We start from the raw sequence: 15,765 nt of genomic DNA, 5'->3' as shown, positions 1-15,765 counted from the left end.
GTCAGCACGTAGGTAAGCCGCGAGACAATTTACTTTGCTTTGCCCGCAAGAGCTTTCATGAAATACCTATATGTTCAACTGATGTGTGAAATAAATAATAAGATTCGACGATATGTCAAGAATTTAATTGTTTCAAATAGTGTAAATAAAATGTTACTTATTAAATTCTTAAATATAATTTTTATATCAAGAGAATTTATTGAGTGATTGTTGATATGATATTCAATTCAAATTAATATTATTGTGTGTAAATTGATTGAAGCCTAAAAAATCTGCCGAATCTTCGAAAACAAGGTTTTTTATGTAGATTTTTTTGTAGAACTGACGCCATGTCTCATTCCAGACACTATGGTCGTCGCCCGGTACCTATTAATATTGTTAATATATTTATAATTAACATAACAATAGGTTTGAACTCTACAGTTCTGTAAAAGTCGATTAGCACTATGCCATCCATCATCAGGAAGTGGTATGACAACGAACGTCGGGCTTTTCATTGTTCCTTGCGAATATTTGGTACCTACCATTGAATTAAGGCGTGTGATTGGTTGACGTGTTATGTGATTAATTCAAATGTGTCGATGGGATTCAGACAGTTGTAAAAATAACCGTAAAATGTAAAGATTATCAAATAATAATCAATTAGAATGCAAACTAAATTTTGTGTAAGTTTGCAATTCTTATTCTTCTTTTTTACGCGAGTTAAAGAATCGGTGTTGTTTTAAACTTTATGAATAATAAATATTATTTTCTACGGAATAATATGGTGAATTCTGCTTACCTTCTAAAATTATTTCGGTAAGCTTAACATTAGAGGCGGAAAAGCTTTTTACTAAACGATGATATTTTTGGAAATTATTCCACCTTTCAAATTTTTATTAATCATCACTTACGCTAGATTAGGTTGTGTGCTATGAAGAAATAATAAATTAGTTATCCAGTCAAAATTTCAAAAGCTTTTATCCTACATATGTCAACACTTCGTTGAATGTCCTGATTTTGATACTGTACAGAGGAATAGAGAAACAATAACAAGGATATAAAATATTTTAATTAGCAGCTGCCTACTACTGATCAAATTTTTGGGTAAATTCCCATAGCAGCTATAAAATTCTGTATTAGTTTCCTTAGTTTTACAGTTCATCTCGTAGATTATAGACAATATTAATTGGCGGTTATACTGATAAAAATGTTTATTTTTCGGAATAATTTTATTGAGTAAAACCTCAAATTGTAATATTTAATTATTGAAGACAATATTAGCGATTTCTAAACAAAAATCTGAAACAGAAAAATCAGAAAAGGATACGGCCACAGTCTTATCCTTTTCTGATTTTTCTTTTTCAGATTTTCGTTTAGAAATTGCTAATATTGTCTTCAATAGCTAATAAAAAATGATTTGTTAAGGTTGGGTTACATTAAATATCATCAGTATTTTACACATCTTACGCTAGATTAGGTTGTGCTATATTACACATCATCAGAGTTTTACACATCTCACGCTAGATTAGATTGTGCTAGGCTAGAGTAGGCTTAATTAGGCAATGTTGGCTTACATTACACATCATCAATGTTTTACACATCTGCCCTGATGATGGACATTGTAATGCTGTCCAAAACTAAATAAGGAAGTAGCGCAACACGGCATAGTACCTCAAAAAAATAATCGCTATAATACTTTTGACTGCGAAAATCTTAATTCATATCTGCACAAGATTAGGTTGGAAAAAGTCAAATAAGATTAGGTTGGTTTTTGCGAAGTAACGTCATTCCGATCACATACTTATGCAATCACGACGTGTACTTATCATCTGAACCTCATTGGATTTTAGCATCCATCAAAGAATATGCCACAATTAATTTTATATAACTGGTTCCATTTCAAAGCAGAACAAATCATTCAAAAGTCCACACTTCATCAGCACGAATTACTCAACCGCCCCATGGCGCACGTCCTTCATGCCCTCAACTTAGTTCGGATTATTTATTTGCAAAGTCGCAGTAATTAGGACGCGCAGGATGGTTAGCGTTTTCTGGTCGTTAAGACGGGGGATAAGGTGGCTGTGTAATGGATTTAACTAATTAATATAACAGGTTGGGGGAACCGAAAGCACTGCGAGGAATTACCTACGAGGGGCTTAGCCCACACATGGGGCGTATTGAGCTCTGCTTTACGAACCAAAAGTTATTATATGAACTTAATTAATTGGAGGTAGAAAAAATAGTATTTACGACACGTGAAACAGTGATTTTATTAGAGTCGTTTAACGAAAACGTACCCATCCAGCTTTGAACAAGATTTTGAAATTGAAAAATATGAATTAAACACAATTTGCACATGATCAGCTGTTACCGTGGAATTAAGTGGCTGCAAATAAAAATAAGGATGAGTTTATTGTCTAGAAATAAAAAAAAATATTTAAGAATACTAAAAATCACCACAAAAAAGACATAGCAAAAAATAAATTAATTAGCATCCTACTATATAATCTGTCTGGCAAAGGGCTTGCAAAGGTAAAATGAAGGTGTGATACTAGTTCGTTCTTGATGCGAAGTAGTAGATTCCGGTTCTTCACAGCAACTCCCAGTTTATAATTTATTCAAAAAATAGTCTTGTATTCCAATGCAAAACAGCCTCACGCTGCTGGTCTCCAAAAGGGTTTCTCTTAACCAATGAGGATCGGCAGATGCCATCCGATTCCATCAATCTAATGGTCAATGCTCCATATGCAAAGCTGATGTTCACAAAAATTGGCGAATATGTTCGTCGAACCTCAGCCAAGAGGAAATGCCAGCTGCTCTGGGCTGGTGATCAAAGAATGGCCACTGCTTCCAATACAAATCACAGATCCTTGCTCCCTCAGGTTTGGCAACTCTCCAAGTCAGAATTCCAGGGCTGTCAATTTGACCAATAGCAAAATGACAATGTGTAGGTACTTAAAGGTCCCACACACCAAGACCATAGATGCGATGTAAGGAAAATGATGCACACACACCTTGTTACAAATCTTACACGTAACACATCATTGAAGTCAACATAAATATTGACTACATTATAATGATTTCACATAGCTTCGACTTGGGTGCACATTTGTAGGATAATTTAAAGTAACAATAATGTTATTTCAACATATTGCTGTGTTTTTTTTTATTTAATAAAATTTTTAATCTCAATCCAGGTTGGAATTTTTTAATTTGTCAGAATAAATTATCCATATTTACTGTCATGTCAATAAACTGCTACCACAAAACAAAATAAAACGTATTTTATCGTGTTAACGTGTACGTAATTCGCGGAGCATAAAAATATTTTTACACTTCACAGAAGCGTAGCGACTGAAGCGATTTCTCTTTAAGCCTTTGATACCACGGCAATGTTATTTTTACCTGCAAAATTTTTGAGCACTGAAAAACGTATTTTTTTTAGTTTGACCGTTGAAATTTCTGCTCAATATTATCGTGGCAAGAACTGCCGCCAGCGGTTAATCGTAAACCGAGTTATCTCTGACAGTAACTATTTGTTTCTTGAAATGGTTACATATTACATATGATAAAAAAATTTACTTCCTATAAGCTTTTTTCCAAAAACACACGGAGTTCGCATTAAAAGGTTAAGAAAAAAAATCGTACATGTATTTAAACTTTATATCATCGTTTTAATCAAAATAATCAACATGTGTATATCATGATATAATAATCGTATTACTCACGAAGAAACCATTGGTTTCGAAACATGTCGATTATTTTGATTAAATGGTGTTGTAAACACAGTGATTTATTTTCATTTAATTAAAATGGCGCCACAAAGTGAATTCACGATTAATGAAGAAATGTTTAAACATTAATTAATTGCTGATGAACGAGTTTGTCATGGTACTTATTTTGTGTTTTCCCATCTCATTTCCCGCTACCCTCCCCACTACCTTCAGCTTCAGGAACAAAAATGAGTTAAATTTGGCTTGGTTATTGCATTGTACTCAAATTAATAATTGCATTCAAATACAAAAGTCTGTATATAAATCATGTATCTACAATAAAGTATAATTATATTTTGTAAACCAAAAAAAAATTTAATTACGCTCGAACATTTAATTTTACTTTTGGACTTATTCTTATCCTCAAGATTATAAAATGCCGTTTAGACTCGACTGAAATCTTTTCAATAAAAAATATTTAATTTCAGACGTCTTAAAATATCTATATTTCTTATCGCAGCCCCATCCAGCGACATCACCCAAGCAAAATCAATGCGTATTTCAAATCTCTATATTTTTTTCGAAAAAACCAACATCAAAAACGTAAATATTAGAACACCTTCCCAGCCACAGATTGAATAAAAGCCTTCAAAGAAATAATTGCGAAGGCTTCACGCTTCCATAAATCACTAGCAGTTTGCCGAAAAAACAAGAAAACAAATAATACCTAGTGAAAGCTGTCGTTATTGTAAATATTTGAACGGGGGAATAACGCGAGCAAAACAAACGCATAAACTCTTGTATTTTTTTTACGATTCTTGTTTCAATGAAGATTAAAATAATGTTTTATCATTGAAATATAATCCTACAGATGATAATACGGCCTCCAATTCAGATTGAACGGATTTGTTTTGATTGAAATTTAATTAAATGAGTCCACCCTCGCAAATGAAATGTATTTTGTTTGTACGAATTTCAAAATTTTTATTTTCTCCTATTTACCAAGGGGTCAATTATTTGGTGCGCTTCACTTATAGTATGTCAACTGGCGCATAAATCACGGGATATTATACTTGTAGGATTTCTGAAGCTGACAACATTCAGGATTTATATCAAAATAAGTAAAATTGAATTTTTTTCCGTTAGTAAACTTGAAGGATTATCGAATGAAATTATAAAAATACCAAACACATCGTATATACTGTTACACAACATACTAATCGAACAAAAAACGTAACGCTACTTGTGAAAAGGATAGCCATTCAAAGAATGTGTATATGAACGGCTCGCCAAAGTAAATGTTCACTGGACCTAGTTCAGTAAAACCACGCACATTGTCTCAGTAAGGAAACTTTACTCTATTATTGTATTTCAGTATTTGTCGATCATACGAACAAAAGAAATGCTTAGAAGTTCCAATTTTCAATTAAAAGTTTATTGGGCTTGAATAATGTTAAGCATTAAGCAGGAATGTTTCGCACAACTTACCTACTTACCCAAGAACCAACAGTATTTGATAGCTCTTGGTTTGTTCAATATGCCGCTTTACTGCAATAAAAATGTATATTGTTTGTATTTGATTTTGTAGAGATTTTATATTTTGTATGTAAGAATTTATAATTAACATATGGTGATTTTTTTGGGGATCGGTATGTTCCAGTTACTAAATAAATATATTATCAGTTGACAACTACCAAAAAATTATTTTGTCGGGTTGTGAACCTAGGACCTCTAGACGAAGAATCTTTATCATCCTGCAAGGGAGCTTAAATATGTATTGTGATTTCAAATGAGCTATCACATTACACTTACAGAATCAGCTAAACTTTACCGCTTTGCTGTCGTTATATACCATAGAGGAACGAAGGGAAAGGATATGGCACTAGAGCAACCGGGCACAACACGTCAAATAAACTCAACCGTGCTCAAATGTGCGTAGCTCACTAGGCCAGTATGATTTCACTACTCGGTGGAAGCAGAATGTTGCATGACTATAAAGTGGGTTTGCTACGTATAAACTATGAAATTTTGTAAAACCAATACAGGAAAAAAAGTTGAAAATTAGAGAAGGCATTACTTTCCACATGCAAGTATTTTTAGTGATGATCTTTATATTAAAATGCTGGTTTCCGCAAAGTGCTTATGTCTCACGTTTTGTGGTAGCCGTGTCCTTCGGAGTACATGATACGACAATGTTATGTGATATTGGGCATTGAATAAAGTTACGTTAAAGCTCTCAATCGCGTAGCATTGGTTTGACAAACGGTAAATTGTTTACCCAAAGAGTTGACATACCGTGTTGATTTTAATATTCTTTTTTTTTATAGTGAATACCTCACAAGAGTCTCAACTGCTCCCGTCTGGAGCCAGTGAGACTATGGCATCCCCAATTGGGGGATGTTGTGAGGCTGAAGGTAAGTGGGGAAGGGAAAGAGGAAGGTGGGGAAGTACCTGGCTATTCAGATCTAGTCACTAAACACGGCTAAAGCCATTTGGAGCAACGTTTCAATTCTGAATGGTGGTCTTACACCAGGGCGATACTGGTAGTATCTTCCACTCTGGAAATATATATTCATAAATATTCATTCATAATCAAATAAATTAAATAAAAGAAACACATTTTTACTATTTGATGTATGTCGCCTGGCTTGAAAATTATTTGTATTTAAATAAAATCATTTTATTTATTTTGTTACGGGTCACAATTAGGTTCATTCAAAATTTGGAAGACCTTTTATAATTTTTATTTCCATATATCTATCCACCTATCTAGTGGTTGGCTTAATGTTTGGCCGGCGTCCCGTTAGATGAATGGGCGTGTCAATTTATCTGCCCCAAAGGCCCCCGCCCTTCATACTTTTTGGCGACAAAATTCTTTTAGGATATTTTCATACGACACCTCCTATTCTTTCCTCCATGGAATAAACCCAACAAATATAACAGAAAATATAACTTTCAAACATTATAATATTTTACGACTGTAATTTATTTATTTATTTATTTATAAATACACGCCCGGCTAAGCTTTTACATATAATTTTCTTATTTTTTTACAAAGAATCTTTAAATAAGCACAACAAAATCAAAAAAAAAAAAAAACAAAAAAAAGTAAAATCAAAAAACAAAATCAAAAATAAAGTAGAAGACATAATAAAACCCAACCTCTTACAAAAACAATGTCAAAACGAAATAAAGTGGAAACTAGACACTCCACTCGTCTTTTTTTGTACAGAAAATGCCCACTTGCCGGTTATAAATCCACATGTTCTCATAAACCATAGATCCACGCCACCCACTTGAATAAACAATATTCTAAATAATGAAACGTGAAAATTCGTCACATTTTCATTTTTTAAATGTTGCCAGTTAAATAATACGAAATTATTTCTGCGAAACGTGTTTAGTGGGATAATATAATAGCTTTCATATTTTTTGTGTGTTTATGACCTAAGCTAATCGACCAATAAAGCTTTATGTTTCTCTGTTATCAGGCTAGTAAAAAAACTCAAACATTTCGTAATAATTAGTTTTTGTTGAAACAACAAAATTTTACTTTCATCAGTTTTATATAATAAACTGGGAACAGTGGCGAAATACATGAATAATATTATGTAAATATTTTGGCATAAACACTTGCTCGCCTATTTGCGTCGCTGGTGTGAAATTAATCAAAATTGATATGAATTTCGTTTTAAAAATTACAGTAAATTTTAAAGGATTTTTTTTGTTTCTTCCCGTTTTATCTGTTTTCATTGCAGAGCTGAAAAATTGATTTTAAATGCGAATAATGGAAAATAACTTGCTTTTTATGATATATCTGTATATTACAAACACCTGACCAATTTTCTGAGAAAAAAAATTATTTATAATTATTTGCGAGAAATGTGCCTTTCAATACTTTGGAAACCTCGCAAGAAAAAAAGATATCTCAAATGAATTGGGGTATATTGTGAGGCTGAAGATAGTAGGGAAGAGAAGGAGATGGAAAAGAGGATGGTGAGGATGTGCCGGGTTATTCAGATCTGGTCACCAAACACGGCCTAAGCCAAGTAAAGCAACTTGTTAATTCCGAATGGTGGAACGTGCTACAAATATGCTATATATTACTTTAAATGAGAAGTTTATGAAATAACACAAATGAATTAAATTTAAATTACTTGCGCACGCCGGGATATTAACCCGCAACCTCCAGCTTGCTAATCGAGAGCCTTACCACTGAGCCGACCACGGAGGCTGTTACATCGAGGGAAAGGTGATTTTCTGCGTAAGGTACTACATCATAATATTTATTCCCACTAAAAATTATTTACAACACGCATTTAATACATAGTTAAGAAATAAATTAGTTGATGTTTTTGCGTTTTCTGGCTTTTATGATTTGCCATGACTACTATTTCTGCTTTCACGTGCAAATTTAGAATAAACATGAATAATTTCGGGAGAGAGCTCTCGGCGTCCCGGGAGATTGAGTATTTATTGAAAACATAATAAGGTTTCGGAGACAGCCTGAAATTAATTTTTCAGAAATGGAATCCCAGAGGAAAATCAAGATCTTTATCTTATTAAAGATAGATGTACCGAAGAGCGACGGAGATGCGTAACAACAATGATTAAACATTCAAAATACCAAAATCAAAAAAAAAGATTTTTTATATGAGATTTTTCTTAATAGGCATTTAGATTGAGAACTTAGGATGGCTTGTTAATCGTTGAATTGGAAATAATATTTATATATGAGTACAAATCGTGAGATACAAAAAAATATTATATTTATATTTATATATATATATGTTCCGGAGTTGTATCGTCCTGGTTATGCGTTGCTTGAAATGACTTTTCGCGCATTTGGTGATCAGAGCTAAATAGCCAATTACTTTCCAACCATTTTCTACTCCATTTCCTTCATTTCCCCACGTATTTCAGCCTACTTACAAACATTAACATAAAAAAAAAAATTTCAAAGAAAAAGTAAGAGATTGCCAGTGATGCAGTAGTTTCCAAGAGTTTAGTTCAATAAACGTAAGTAATACAATGAAAGCCATGTTGATAAATACATGTAATCTGAAACGCTCTAAAATCTTGATGTCACACTACAAATTTAACATGTGATGTGTAAAAGCACTGCTTCACATACCGCTGACCGCCTACAGCATTGAATTACGTTCGTTCACCGAAAGGGTCAGTGGTCCATTGTGGAACGTTCTAAAAGCCGCTACAGCTTTCACATTCTGAAAGTATTTATTCGCAGAGTTTTCTCCTTCGCATTTCTGTCTTTTCTGCACACTTAGAGATAGCCCACTATCCGCTTTCTCCTCTTGCCGTTTATGTGCGCCGGAGAAATGCCTCTTCTTTGTTATAAAGCACTATTAGGAAAAGCTTAGAAAAGCTGAGCTGCGGGAATCGAGTGATTGAAAAAGTCGGTGTGAAGATTTTCTGTACCTATATATCATTCGTACATACAAACTATTATTCTGACGGCCGTAAGAAGAGAGTGACTTATCCAAAATAAAAGCAAAATAAAGAAAACACAAAATGCTTTCTGCCACCTTTTAAAATAAACATATATTCAGATATATTTTTTATAAACTTAAGCTTCATATTACAATTCATGAGATTAAATTAAATATTTATATTGGAATAGGAAATCTATTAGAAATTTCTCTTACTTTTTTGAATATGGCTAAAATTAAATAATAAAAAACTTAAGTTCCAATATTTAAAGGTGGCATTTTAGGATTTACACTTATAAGAAAAAAAATCAATTCGTAAGATATATAAATAAAAACTGGCATTTGTTGATTTGCCACTTTTAGTTAGAAAATAAAATCATAAGATACGTAACTAAAAACTGGCATTTGAGGATTTGCGACATTTAATTAAAAAAAAACCGTAAGATACATAACTAAATAGTTGCATTTGAGGCTTTGCCACTTTTAATGCCAATTATTTTACTTAAATGGAGATAATAAATACCTTTGATTCATGGTAAAGAAATAAAACACATTTAATTGAGACGTAATCGTTTTAAATATTATTGAAAGATCGGAATATAGATGGGTCATACTAATTATAAAAAAATCTAAACATCACTTTTGATGATCAAAATTTTTTCATAAAAATGTTCATTTTTATCGAACTAAACACACCCAATTTAGTGTTTCATAATGGTTAAGAAAAACAATTAAAAAAGTTGGAACAAGCTTGAAATACAAACGAGCGTTCACATAAAAAAGGCGGTTATTCCGTTAATACATATGTAGAAAGGGGCAGGTTTTTTGTGCATATCTAAAAACAGGCAACGAAAAGGGATATTTGACGTAATTAATTGTCTTTTATAAGATCGTTATTTTTCAAAAACCATAAAAATATATCATCCTTACAATTTTTTTGACGTTAGATATTGCAATAGCAGCACGCATAACAGATATAACTCATTTTTGCGAAAGATTGGAGATTCCACTTTCTTCACCAGGACTGAAGTATTATCATTAAATTATTTCAATGAATGGTTTTGCGCGTGTTTCAAACTTTTTGTTTTCAAAACAAGAAGTTTTGTTGATAACTGTTGATACTGTGAATACAGTTTATTTTATATTCCTGAATGTTTTATCGGAAAAATAACATTGATTTCTGTATTCTGTATTAACTGTGATTCGATACCTTTAACCTTTTAACTTTAACTTTGTGGAAGAAGGTATTAGTTATTATTGAAGGAGAAGATAATTCTAATAAATCGAAACAGAACGTTAAACAGAACAATACAGACAATAAAAGGTTACGGTCACAACCGAGAAACAGCGCCTCAATTGTGACCAATTTTTTACTTTTTGAATGAATAAAAAGTTCTTCTCAAGAAAGAATTTATTTGTAACCTCAACAATACAACAGACGGTCCTGTTTTGAAGGACCGGTACATCCCGTATGGTGGGGGTAGGAACCTGTATCGGAAGGGTCGTTTTCAGTCGTTACCATGGTTTGGTCTGGACAATACCTGAGCTTGAGATCGACGTCCACACGTTTCTTGAAAATGGCCGTTCTTTCGTCACTACCCAGCGGGCCTTTCATCTCTGTGGAGCGATGAATAAACAACATTTTTGGTACTGGGCTGAAAACAACCCAAGCCTACTTCACTCCCAAAAAGACTGTGGTGTAGGATTTCTAAATTTGAGATTATTAGGTCTTATTATCCCTTCACCCCTTCAAAACTGCACGCTCTGTTTTTTTAACCATTTTTAATTATATATAGTATATTTGCGGCACGTTCCAGAGTAGTAGATACTTTCATTATCATTCTGGTGAAAGACCATCTTTCACAATTGAAATGTTGCTTAAAACGGCTTAGCCGTATTTTGTGATTAGATCTGAAAAGCCAGGTACTTCTCCACCCCATTTTTCTCCATCTCCTTCCTCTTTGCACTACATCCAGCCTCGCGGCATACCACAATTGGGGATGCCAAAGTGTCACTGGCTACAGACGATTGGAAGCATTTGGGACCATTGAGCGAAACAAACGAAAGTTTTAAGACATCTTAGAGAGATGATTAAATCTATGATATTCCTCATGAATCCCAAAATAATTATCACAAAGGACCCCGGATCCAAGGGTCTGTTTAATTTTTTATGTTTTCTTGAAAGTACCATTTATTTTAATAAACCAAAATTTACTGAAATATCTTTTTTGAGGTTTGAATGATAATAAACAACAAATATGAAGTCCAATAAGATAAATTATCAACGTGAAGCAAACATGCTTAAAACATTACCGAATTTTACATTTAACAACAGTTCACCTGTGAAAATAAGGTACATTGAATAAGAAATGTTTCTTCTCGTAATCATACAAAGGTATAAAAACAGAACAAAGAAACATAAATATAACGAGATACATACAACGGGAGAAGGGGAGATTATATTATTTTCCTTTTGAGTAATGAGTATGAGTATTATGGAAAAATGCGGGAATGGAAAAACAGAACCTCAATAATTCACACAGGCTTGAAACAGGGTTTATTTTTTTAATCATTTATGTGGAGTAATGTTTTTTCGGTAATAGCATACGATTTTTATAAAATATTCATTTTACAAAACCCATTCCAAATCAGACAAATTTTGAAGGAAGTGTTTGATGGGACTAGCTCCACGAAAATAGCTATCCTATCTTTTTAAATTAAAAGACTTGAAGAAATTTGACTTCTTCCGTGGTTGAGTGGTTATAATACTTGGCTACGAATTCAGGGATCGTGGATTAAAATCCTGGCGTGTGCAAGTAAATTATATTTGGTGAAGTTTCTCTTTTTCAACAATTTTCGCATTAAAAATACTGTAATTGCGGCGCGTTGCAGAGTGGTAGAGAATTTAGTAGACCAGCATTCTGAATCGAAACGTTGCTTGAATTGAGTTTAGCCGTGTTTGGGGACCAGATCTAAATATCCGGGTACTTTTCTACCTTCCTCTATCTTATCTACTTCCCCTCCCCACTAATTTCAGCTTCCCAACATACCCCAATTGGGGTTTCATTTTCTCACTGGCTCCAGACGGTTAGTAGCAGTTGAGAATTTTGTGGTATCTTGTCTTATGGTACCATTTAGAAAAATCTTTGATTATGAATTCGAACATTATTTCAAATCCTTTTGATTCCATATTCGTAAGTATAAAATGTTGGAAAATTGCCAAGATTGAACCAGCAACGCCTGGGTTGGATCAATTTACCGATCAGTTAAATATTTAGAGTAGGCAACTGCAATATCTACTTTTGGTCGACACAGTTCGTTTATTCGATTAGAAGCATTAGAATTTCTAGTTTCCAAGTAAACTCTCTACTGCTTGTTGTTCACCAAGTTCCGATACAATTTTAGTGCAACGCTCAGTTAGTCACAAGCAAACATAGCCCGCTTTTGTTGCACGAAGATTATTTTGTTAAAACAAAAACATAAACTTACTTGTTCCGGATGCAACAGTTGTTAAACTGCCTGACAAAAGCACGGTTGTATCTAAAACTACGAGTAGTTGGATTAAAAAGAGAACAAGGAATCGAAAACACAGAAATCAGTAGTGGAACATTGTAGTAGCGCCTCGGTGAAAGACCTCCGTTCAAAATTGTTCGAGTCGTATTTGGTGACCAGATATCCCTAATTGGATGTCAGTCAAGTGTAAGAGGGTCAAAGTGCGTGCTAAATGGGCTGGAACCAAGTGGTACTTAGTCAGGCATTGGTTTCCATTTAAACTTAATGCTAGTATTCTACTTTGTTCTATGATTAACGTATATACAAGAACGTAATGCTTTGTTGTGTATATTATCTGGAATAAAGAAATACCTACCACCAAAAATAATCATTTCTTCTTTTTTACGATGCATACAGTATAAATGATGCACAGCTGGTAGAGAAATTATTAAATCTTTAATTATTTTGGCTAGCCATTGCAAAATTTATCTTTACAACATATGTGTATAATAACATATTTATGAGTATTTTAAAATGAGAAAAATTTAACGACATCGTCCCAGGCAATAGATATTAATATTTCGTAATTACCACAAGCGTATCCTCTCAAAATTATACTTATTTAACAAGTCATGATGTAAATAATGGTGAAACACTGCCTTTTTCCTACACAAAACAGGGGGAAGTATGATATACCTTTATTGCAATAGCGATAACACTTTTACTACCAACGACCACAAAATGTATAGTTTTGCATAGAGAATTATGCCGACATTCTTTGCTTTCCTCGTATATTACGCTAACCATACAACTACATTACGTTAATTACACTACTAAGAGTTTTCAAAGGTAATCAAAGAAAGTTCACTGGAGATATGAGTATGTGCATAATAATGTGCATGTAGGTACTATAATTAATCGATTTATTTATTCTGAATGTAGGATAAGTACAATTCTTTCTTTTTCAGTACACGGAGAAAATGAGTGTTTCGGGTTTATTAAAATCCTGTTAAAAACGTGACAGCTTGTTACTTCCTGATAAATTATTAGTATCTTATAGAACATATTCGAACTTTTATTTATATTTTATTATGAAATCTGTCAATTCATTCTTTAAATGTACGCAGTCCCGTTTTTAAAAGGAACACAAATAATTAGAAGAGATTTTTAATAAATTAGCAATAGTTTATGTCAGTAAGTTTTCTCCGTGTAGGTACGTATACTGTAGAGCACACTACTGTTGCCCTACATATAACTAAAACGGAACCCCTTTTTTACGTATCAACTCCACAAAGGATGCTCTGAGAGAAATAATTTCCCCATGTCACCTAATTTACCTTTGTCGACGCTGTGTAGGGTTCTTTTTGAGAAAAAATGAGGAGCAAACCTGGGTCTTAAAGATACCCTTGTTAGGAACCCCTAATAATTTATGTGCATTTGAAAATGTATTTGAATTAATAATTGAATCATATAACGGAAACAGATTATATCCATTTTTTTTATACAAATCGCATTGTATCGAAAATATTATGTTTGAAAGAACGGTGAACATTGGAGAAGTATTGAAGAAATATAATTTTAACGTCTTGTCGATTCTAAAATATAAAAGTGGATTGAAGCCAAAATTGTGCATCAGAAGCTGACGGCAATCGTCTCATGTAGTGTACAAACTCATGTAATTTGTCGTGTGAAATACCTTGTACTCAGTTGCCAACAAGAGACGCCTGCTTAAAACCAGATGACTTATTTATACAAAATTGAAAAAATCTAACGATCTGAATTTATTAAACTAGTATATTAACTTCTATGTTCCTAAATATTATTTTAACAATGAAATGTCAAAAAACTCCTAAGTAATTCTGCGAATATTTACTTCAAATAAATAATGACTCTGTAACTGATGCACACACAAAGTACCTACTTACAGTCAAAGCAATATTCTCCCCTTTCACTATCAGGAAAACTCAAGTAAATAGATGATTTTAGCCATTTTATGGCCTTTCGGAAAATGATATTACACAGCAAACGTGATCCTGATTTTTCACAAAGCATCCAGAAGATATTCCCAACCTCCACATAAAAATAAACATCATAAAGGTTTTTTACAAATATAGTGTTAATGAGAATAATAATAAAGGTAATTTTTTAGATCAAAAATAGATCCAGTTTACTGAGACTTATTTGAAAGGATACATTATCTTTACACAAACTACACAGACATATTATTTCCATTCCACTACATTATTTTTACTGTCGATTTTCAGTGATTATTATTTTGGCATTGGTTTATAAATTTAAGCCTTTAAAATATAATACTATGTAGAAGTAAAATTTTGGGACTTAAGCCACTTATAGTACACGGAGAAACAACAACTATTTGATAATATCGAAAAATAATAAATTCCAAATATTACACTATCCGTAAGTGGAGTAAATAATAATAAAGATCTATACTATTTATTTGTGGGTAAAATAGCAACTTGAATGTAACAATGAAAAGGCAAAAACAATTCGAACGCATTATTTCCATCCCTTTGCGATTAGATCGAGGGTGCAGGGCTAATAAGGGATATAGATCATAAACAATAAGCGCTTATTGTCTGAAATTACCAGGCCTTTTGTTGTCATTTGGCAGTGTAACTGAGAAAAAAGTCCATTTATGTCCAACAATGGACTTGGATGGGAATATTATCTACGGTGGGTTACATTATTTTCCTTTGTTAAATTTAAAGCTTGAATCGGGCTATCCTGGCAAGTTGGCCACCTACAAAATAAGAATAAGGGGATCATTTGAGGGACTAGTGGATCAATTTGGCATTATGAGGGTGATTGATTATGCGAAAAAACCTACTTTGTCTTTCCACTTTGCTACGTTATGATCATAAATTAAGGGCTTTGGGGATAATATAGGCGAAAACGCCAATATAGAAAAAAGGCAAATAACTTCGGTTAATTGAATGGAAATTCAATTTTCTGCGATAGGTTCTTTACTTTGTTTACAATGCGTATAATCTAGATAAGTTTGTCAAATATTACTCTGAAGATATTTTATTACGCTTCCGCAAACTTCCAGATACACAAACAAAAGTTAATTACATAGCTTTATGTTTCATAAAGATTATAATCTT

The 15,765-nt window shown here is 32.9% G+C and overlaps 1 protein-coding gene across 1 annotated transcript in view; it reads right to left on the bottom strand.

Annotated features, from left to right (window-relative positions):
- Nucleotides 1-10,760, bottom strand: part of Dop2R (dopamine D2-like receptor) — a 153,555-nt gene extending 142,795 nt beyond the window's left edge. Inside the window, exon 1 of the mRNA XM_089642218.1 lies at nucleotides 10,665-10,760. Coding sequence (XP_089498344.1) covers nucleotides 10,665-10,760 — 96 coding nt within the window. The remainder of the gene's footprint in view (nucleotides 1-10,664) is intronic.
- Between the last annotated feature and the right edge of the window lie 5,005 nt (nucleotides 10,761-15,765).

Source organism: Hesperophylax consimilis, chromosome 18 (assembly GCF_061612785.1).
Source record: "Hesperophylax consimilis isolate HC1 chromosome 18, BYU_Hcon_1.0, whole genome shotgun sequence".
Taxonomy (NCBI): domain Eukaryota; kingdom Metazoa; phylum Arthropoda; class Insecta; order Trichoptera; family Limnephilidae; genus Hesperophylax; species Hesperophylax consimilis.
Note: the sequence above shows the minus strand (reverse complement) of the source record. Positions and strands in the feature narration are given on the sequence as shown.